The sequence below is a fragment of the Helianthus annuus genome, chromosome 4 (genome assembly GCF_002127325.2).
Source record: "Helianthus annuus cultivar XRQ/B chromosome 4, HanXRQr2.0-SUNRISE, whole genome shotgun sequence".
NCBI classification, from domain to species: domain Eukaryota; kingdom Viridiplantae; phylum Streptophyta; class Magnoliopsida; order Asterales; family Asteraceae; genus Helianthus; species Helianthus annuus.
This window is the reverse complement of record NC_035436.2, coordinates 165,035,421-165,044,517: the sequence shown is the minus strand read 5'-3', so window position 1 is coordinate 165,044,517 and position 9,097 is coordinate 165,035,421. Positions and strand designations below refer to the sequence as shown.

The window sequence follows — 9,097 nt, the reverse complement described above, 5'->3', positions numbered from 1 at the left end:
CTTAGATGTAGTATTTGTAACAACTTGGTGTTGTTTTGAGCATAATTGTCCAAGTTTAAAGTTTAAACACGAAATGGGGAACTTGTACTTACAAGTGCATGGAGTCTTATTGAGGGAGTACCTCAAGACATGCCATGGGACGATATTGTTGAGAAGATTTCGGTCAGATTATAAAGTGTTGAAAATAAAAGCACTTTGCTATTTGATGTCTACATATTGTCTATGCTTTCGTTTAAATTTCAAAAGTGATTGGCACTTATGATTTAGTTTCCAATGTATTTTATTGTTTTGTGTTCAATATCTTCGGATAACACATGCAATTTTTTACAAAGAAATAAATCACTAATGGTTGTGACGTATAAATTATTTTTGTGGAAAATAATTATAACGTCGGTTATACATTGTTTAAAAGAATATGGTTCTAAACGGATAGTACATGAAAATACTTGGACATAAACAACTTGAGAGTTGTTACATTGACTAAAAGTCAAAGATGAAACATCAAATGTATAACCAAATCATGAATGAGTAATGAAAGAACATAGTGAGTGTATTGAGATGAAATACACTAACGACATTCATGTCGCATACTTCATTAGAAGTCATTGAAAAAATTCACAAGTGTGAGTTCTAACATATGAAAGTAAAAGTACTATATGTTATTGTATACCTTTAATAAATCTTGCGAGATTTATAAGTAGATGCGTCTACCACTTGATTATTGTTAGATCTATATGGAGATTTTATATTCATTTGGGAGAGCATCCTAAATATACATATCTCCTAATGAATAATAATAGATGTGTGCAAATCACTTATGGCAAAATTATTAATGCCATGTTGTTGAGTGTCGATCTAGTTGACTCTATCTCATACATAATAGTGATTGTAGACAAGAAACATTCATCTTGTTGGTAATGAATGTGTTCACCAAGTGACTTGGATTAAGACTTATGTTTAAGTACTTATGAGTCAATGGTAGATTGTTGGAGATCAAAGGTAATCAAGTTATGTTCCTTAAATGAATGATGAAATTTAGTTTTATGCTATATACAATAATTTGTGAGACCTTCCTAAATATTGATGTTTTAGGATTATGAGTAAGTCTCATTATTTTGTCTTAACAAGGGATGAATGTTGTAAAGTGATATTATGATATCCTTAGGGCTGTGAAGAATCAGAATGATGCATCTTCTGTTCACATGCTAAAGTATTGTAGTCTAAAGCATGCTAGACTAGTACTTGGTTAATTATGGGTCTTGACGGAGACTAATTAACTCTAAACATTCAAATGTGTATGAACACAAAAAGAATTTGTGTATGGACAAAGTTGAGAGAGAATTTTCATTCATAATAAGGAAATGACATGTAAGTTTTAAAAGTTTGTTCGAAAAGCTAATGAGGAGAACTCATTGTCTAAGCTTATTCTAGATGTTAAATTAGAATTATTCTAAGTTGGTGACAAACTTATGACAATGGCATGTGTTGCTTTGGTCAGCTCGGAAGCTTGTGTAAGCTAATGCAATATGAGTTGAATTCACTGATACAATAAGGTTGGTCTTGTTCAATCATATGTGCATAAATGTCGCCATAAGTGGTGTTACGGAAATGTTGATCAAATGGCAAGAAATGTGGGGGAGGAACCATTTAAGAAACAACCCTATAAGGGTATGTAGAAATGGTTCTCATTTAACACATCTAAATGTTATCCAATAACACTTAAATGTGGGGGGTGTCTTGCAGTTGTTTTTAGCAATAAGGATTTTGTAATCCAATCTAACATTGCAAATAGACGACTAAGTGGAGGACACAAAGGTCGTAGTGCACAATGGAGATGTGTTTGCCTTAAATGATACACGTATCTTACGAAGACATATGTTATAACCAGATTCAGATGGCCACTGAGGTTATAGTCTTAGAAGTTGACAATAGGCAAAATTAACTTATGAGTTAAGAACACATCATGACAACTGATCTTAAATACGCAAAGTTATTTGCTAATGTTATGGATCCAACAACCCGAGGGTTTATTAGAGATCAAGTTGTGGAATGGGACTGAAGCCCTTGAAAAATGAAGTTCATATGATGGAAACCTAACTCAGTAGACTGGAGATCCCAAGAATTGAGTTCAATAGGAAAACCTAATTGTATGAATAAGCGAGGTCACTGTGGGGGAAGAACCCTACGCATTTAATAAGGTAGTTTATTATAAAGATTAATAAACTTCCTAGTCCATTCCTAAAAGTGACAAGTGTGAGGCTAAGCATAATATGTGGTAAATGATTTGGATAGATCACGGTAACCACAATGCTTTTAATGATCTAAGGAGAATCACCTATGTTAGAGAGAAGTGGGGTCGCTTCGAATGGAATTGAGGGCACAATTCCTAGAGCTCTCGCAGAACCAGGAAAGTGTTCCACGACCATTATTGGACACGACTATGAGGAGATGACCCGGCTAGGGAGAGTCTTGTGTGAAGTGTATTGTCGTCTACACAAACGGCAGACGAGTTCAAAGACATCGAGATCTACTCAGAGCTAGTGGGCTAAGTGCATTTCATGAGCGAAGGTTCAAAGGGTAACACCTACCTATCGTATGCAAAACTCAACTGTCGAGGTTTCATTGGATTTTTGTGTGTTTTGATCAATCTCCATTCATGTGGGGGATTGTTGGAAAATTAGAATAATGTGAATGGAAATTAATTTAGTGATAATTAATGGGACTCTTCATGGTGACAAACTCTTGAGTAGAATTTTTATGTCACTTGATTAGCTTTTATTAGAGTTTTTATTTCTCTAATTAAATACCTAATTAAGTAAAACTTTACTAGAGTTTTATGTCTCTAATAAATCACCATTTAAGAGAAACTTTTCATAAACCACATCTCTTGTAAAAATAGTAGGCTATGTGCCTCATTTTGAGATAGAGAAAAATGCTAGAAAAATACAAGAGAAGGGATACAAGAAATATACATGAATATATGGAGAGTTCTTGGAAAGAAGAAACACTTGGAGACCCATGTGATGGGTACTTAGATAAATATGTTTTCTCTATACGATTTCATCACCTTCGTATCATAATTTTCCACAAGTTCTAACACTACAATAATTACCGGATGTAACCTTGGGCCCGTGAGCCATCTCCGGCAGTACAGACTGCTTCGGCTGTTGTACCCTGGGAGACAGACGCGTCATCTTTAGTAGAGGCGCGAAATCTGTTTTAAGGGAAACGTGTTTGAACACGTGCCTCAACCAAATTCGTCAACATTTGTTTGTTCTTTTTGTAGGAAATTATTGTACATGAAGACATGGTTCAAGACCTCGTTGAATCCTACACAACGGAGTGAAAACACAACGAACCATACAAATAGACGCGGTTAAAGATCAAGTTGAAGACTTTATCTTTTGAAGATATTGGTTTGAATCGATTGTTTTATTAAATATGTTGTAGTTCATATTTATTTTCGTTTGAATTTGTACACGGCTCATGTGCTACAATTTCCCAAATGTTTAAAGAGAGTATCTTCAATTTTTATTAGTTTTATTAACAAAAATGTGACCCATTTCCTACATTTTTAACTTCTTAAACCAAGCTATGTTTACTTCTGAAAACATGACAACACACAAAAAAACGACAAAGAAGAAGATTAAAGTGAAAACGATCAAAAAGTGCTTTGTTATGAACTTATGATACAGATAAAAAAGATAGAAAGTTTATATAAAATGATACAGATAAAAAGGAAAGAAAGTTTATAAACCATTGCCTATTTTCAAGTGATTTATAATTAAATATTAGTATTTTTTTCTCACGGCACCATCAAGAGGCGTAGTTACTTAGAAGGGTACGGGTTTAGCCGAACCCATAACAAAAGCTTTTTTAGCGGTGTATATATGTGAATTTTGACATTGCACCTAAAGAAATTTCGCCATCAAATCCTTTAAATCGAACCCTGAAAAATTTCGGAAACCGTAAAAGAAAATTTCTGACTGATAAGATCATAAAAATTATAGAATACTCATAATTTTATACGCTTGTTAAAGGACGTCACGTGCAGTGGTCTCAACCAGACAACCACCTTGGCTAAAGAGCCATTCCTACCTTTAATAGCCTCAATGTTCACGTGAGTAATATCAACTAAATTGGTATTTCAGTTTTATATTTTTAACTAATAGTCATATACTGATTTACAATTGAATGATCGATATTAGAAATTACACTTTTGATATAAACTATTATTTATTTGTAGATTCCGACTTTACTTGAAAAATAAAAGTTTAAATTAAAGAAATTCACAAATGTAACAATTTAGAGTCAGTGAAACAAATAAAATAAAATAATACTTGCTTTACAATATATGAATTATACCGACCTTCTTTTTGTCACACTCTGTGATGACTAAGAACATAAATTTCATATTTACACTTTAAAAAAAAGTATTTATCTATTTTACAAGAAGATATTAGAATTTAATGTATGTAGATAAAAGAGTACGTGGTCAAATTGTAGACAACAATGTAGATATTTTTAACTCATTGCCAAATTATGAAAATACCCACATCAAAAATCACTTCAATCATACAATCCAATGGCATTTTGGTACTTTTATATTCAAGATATATTTGGTCCACAGGGTTAGGTAGGACAACAAAAAGATTCAAAATCCTCTATATAATATTAACCAATTTCAAGATTCATTAGCTCACTAAAATGGGTACCTCAAATTTCATCCTCACTCTTCTTCTTTTGATCATCTATGTTTCATCTTTATCATCATCATCGCCGATTTCTTTATCGTCTACTCTCCCACCCGAGTTCTCGATACTTCACGGTCAAGAAAACGATGTTTTATCGACTGAAAGAGTCTCCGAATTGTTTGTGAAATGGAAAGAAGTGCACGGAAAAGTATATGATCATCAAGAGGAGGAGGAGCGTAGGCTCGGGAACTTCCGCAACAGCTTGAAGTTTATATTGGAGAGAAACTCAAAGAGGAAGTCGGAGTGGGATCATACAGTAGGATTGACCAAGTTTGCTGATTTGAGCAACGAAGAGTTTAAAGAAATGTACTTTTCGAAAAGTAAGGGGCCTAAAAGTGAAAAGTTAAAAGTATGGGGTGAAAAGGGAAACACGACTTTAAATTCGGGGTCTTGTGATGCGCCCGCATCTTTGGATTGGAGGGACAAAGGGGTAGTTACACCAATGAAGGACCAAGGCCAGTGTGGTAAGCATTTAATTCATTTTTCTTATTTTATATTTTATTTTAATTTAATATTATAAGTAATTTCTTTTTCAATAGTATTACTTTGTGACATTTGTTTTTTGGTTTTCGTTGTTGAACCATACGCATGACTTTAATTATTGGAGGTAACACATAATAGAATTTAATGTGTTGTGATAGGGAGCATTTATAAGTTGTTGAAATTGAACCAAAGTAGGTAGGTAGATTATTTGGTTTGAGATACATATATTGATTTGGTTTTGTTAATCATTGGTACGGTTAATCTATATGAGTGGTGATTTAAACAAATACACACTTGTGAGTAATTATCATATATTTATGAAAAAAAGGCTGGTTGGGCTATCATTTTGCTAAAAATGAATAGTCTGGTGGTCTAGTGAACTCATCTAATCAACCGGTTTGGTTGTTTTTTAAAACTATATGTAGCAGTTCAGTCAAAAATTGTATCAGCATCTGTCAAATGAAACCTAAATTTTCTGTTATAGTTATATGTAGAGTATTAAAATCATCAATTTCCAAATGTAACGAACCTGTAAATTTTATCATATTTTGTGTACTACGTGATTTCGATCATTTGTTTTTATTTTGTGCAAGTTTTTGTCTTTAATTAACTAGAAAAATAAATTATTATTATTGTTGTTTTTGTTATTATTATTGTAAAATTAGTTTTCATAAGTCTTTTACTTTTAAAGTTTTCTTAATACACAATTAAAAAAGGTGATACATTCAAGTTACTAGTGCAACTTAAGCAGCTTCCCTTTTTCACAAGTACTATTACATAAGACAATAAAAAACATTATATTTGATATATATAGATACTGTAATTTCAATATCTTATATATAATTATAATATGTGTTAAATTGCTATAATTTTACCCCTTATTATAAAATTGTAGCTGATGTATTATTTTTGTGGTTAATATAAAATTGACTCAACATTTTTAGAGTATGTAGTCAAATGCCCTTCAATTGTGATCAAGTATATATTTATGCTAATTAAACATTTGTTAATAATATATATAGGAAGTTGTTGGGCATTCTCTGTGACCGGATCCATTGAAGGCGCCCATGCAATAGCCACAGGCGATCTCATCAGCCTCTCCGAGCAAGAGCTTGTTAGCTGCGACACAAACGATTATGGGTGCGATGGTGGAAACATGGACACTGCTTATAGGTGGATCATCAAGAACGGTGGCCTTAATTCTGAAGAAGCTTATCCTTATACCAGTTCTAATGGTCGCGATGGTAAATGCGACAAAGAAAAGGTACTCATCATCACGTTGTTGTTATTATTGTACTACATATTGTCATTGTTGTTATATGTATACAAACTAACAATTATTCTATATATGACCAGTCACAAATATCGGTTGTATCCATTAGTAGCTATGTGGAAGTAGAATCAAATGAAGATGCAGTCCTTTGTGCTGTAGCAAAACAACCTGTTACTATTGGTATTTGTGGTTCAGCTTATGACTTTCAACTCTACACTGGGGTAAGGCTGGCCCGTTTGACCTGTTTCCTTTACATGTTATATATAGGGGCCAATTAACGTACAATATTCCTTAACGTACATTGGGTATGAGATGAAATTACACACGTTATAAACACACAAAACCCTAATCAAGCATGTTGAAAAAAACCTAAATCATGCATGTTTGAAAAAGCATAATCACGCATGGTTATGATTTCAACATGCGTAATTATGGTTTTTCAACATGCGTAATTATGATTTTCAACATTCATGATTTTGTTTTTCAGTGATTATGGTTTTTCAACATATTAATTATGTTTTCAACATGCGTAATTTCATTGCGTACCCAGTGTACGTTAAGGGATATTGTATTTTACATTTTCATGTTATATATAATTGTTTTATATGATAAAAACTTTTTTTCTTTTTTTTTTTTTTTACAAATGGATTAGGGTATATACAATGGACAATGCTCAAGTAGTGCATACAGCCTAGACCATGCAGTGCTAATTGTTGGTTATGGTACTCAAGATGGTGAGGACTACTGGATAGTCAAGAACCAGTGGGGCACCTATTGGGGACTCGAAGGCTACGTATTGATGAAACGAGGTTCGGATGTTAATAAAAACGGGGTTTGTGGGATGTATCTTGAAGCAATGTACCCTATCCCAGCCGAACCTTCACCGCCTTCTCCACCAGCACCACCCTCCCCACCACATCCACCACCGCCCCCGCCTGCACCCACACCTGACAAGTGTGGAAACTTCCATTATTGCGCGGCAGACCAGACGTGTTGTTGCATCTTGGAGTTCTATAACTATTGCTTCATGTATGGTTGTTGCGGTTACACCAATGCAGTGTGTTGCAAGGGATCATCTTATTGTTGCCCTAGCGATTACCCCGTTTGCGATATTCAAGCTGGATATTGCTTCAAGGTATGTTACATATAGCGCCATCGCTAAAATTTCAAATACCCTGTGCGATTAGTAAAAATAGACACTCAAATAGAAACTTATATATATATCAATAAAATATCATGTTAGATAAACCTAAATGAAAAAAAAATGGGGCCCCAATAACGGCCCTATATGGCCCCTCGAAATTTGGGCCCCTTGAAATAACGGGCCCTATACACTCGATCTAATCTAAATATACAAGATCTTATTAACTTGATAATCTTGTTTATTGTATTGTATATATTATAGAAATCTGGAGGTACTTTTGGAGTGGCTGCAAAGAAGAGACAGATGGCTAAACATAAGATGCCATGGGAGAAGGTGGAAGAAACCGTGATGGAAGAGTACCAGCCTATGGTGTGGAAGAGGAAGTGATCAGAATTGAAGGGATGTTTTTATCAGATCCCTTGATTATCATAGGGGTTGTGTATTATTATTATATTATAATTATTATGTATGGTTTTAGAAACATAATTTAAATCATATTACATAAATGTGTCTTGATAAATGGTTGATATTATGATGTTTAGCCACGATTGTTGAACTTCAAACTTATTTATCAGATCGACGTGTTTTTTCAAGATAAGTTGTAATTTGGCATTATGCTATTCGTGATGCTTGTTTCTCACTAATTTCCAATCGAAATATGTATGTACTTCGTATTATTTGGTTGGTTTGGGATCTGTTCTTATCTTAGTCTGGTTGCTTTTTAGAAAAAAAAAAAAAACTAAGCCGAACCATAGACTATGGTTTCTGGAAACCACACATTTGAACATACCGGTTTTGACGGTTTAGTGGTTTGGATTAGGCTATTGGGTGTGCTCATGACCCCATGGTCACCATGACCCTCTACATCAGCGCCATGTCATCCACTTTTAATCCATCATCCAAATTAAAACCACTACCCTAAGGGTGTTGTCATGACCCAAACAACTATTTTCTTATTTTAATTTAATTATTTTTGTGAAAATGAAATATTGAAAAAGGAAAGGAGGCTCATGGTTGCCATGGTTTAATCCATGCCAGCCATGATGGATGAGTCAAGGGGGTGGTGTAGCAATCCAATAATGTTCCTATGTGACATTAATGACCCAAACCATGCCCCCCACACCCTTTAGCCTTAGACAGGTTGTAACCAACTTTTATCTTTTTAGAAAGCGTATATATATTTTATTGTTTTTATAATTGATAAGGTTGGTTATCAATATCACATACACTACTAGAAAATCTGAAACTTCTTACACCAGTTTTCATAGAAATATCATATGTACACATAAACTACATATTCACACAACAACAACAATAATAGTAATAATAAGAGTAAAATGTCAAATAGTTCCTGAGTTTAGGTCATTTTTACCAGTTTAATAAAAAACCCTAATCTTTTTATTTCAGTACTTGAGGTTTAATTTTTGTTGTCATTTGCGTTCA

At 33.6% G+C, this 9,097-nt stretch overlaps 1 protein-coding gene across 1 annotated transcript; it reads left to right on the top strand.

The window, feature by feature from the left end:
- Window positions 1-4,639: 4,639 nt before the first annotated feature.
- LOC110940424 (low-temperature-induced cysteine proteinase) lies at window positions 4,640-8,252 on the top strand. Its single transcript, XM_022181962.2, has 5 exons — window positions 4,640-5,218; window positions 6,260-6,501; window positions 6,594-6,731; window positions 7,163-7,645; window positions 7,916-8,252. Exons 1-5 carry the CDS (start codon window positions 4,708-4,710, stop codon window positions 8,039-8,041), a joined length of 1,500 nt encoding a protein of 499 aa, XP_022037654.1. The 5' UTR covers window positions 4,640-4,707; the 3' UTR covers window positions 8,042-8,252.
- The last annotated feature ends 845 nt before the right edge of the window (window positions 8,253-9,097 follow it).

Excerpts from the sequence above, each read along its gene's own strand:
- LOC110940424 (XM_022181962.2), top strand. The coding sequence starts at position 4,708 with ATGGGTACCTCAAATTTCATCCTCACTCTTCTTCTTTTGATCATCTAT. Across the intron at positions 6,502-6,593 it reads GTAAATGCGACAAAGAAAAG|TCACAAATATCGGTTGTATC; the intron begins GTACTCATCATC and ends ATATATGACCAG. Across the intron at positions 6,732-7,162 it reads ACTTTCAACTCTACACTGGG|GGTATATACAATGGACAATG; the intron begins GTAAGGCTGGCC and ends CAAATGGATTAG.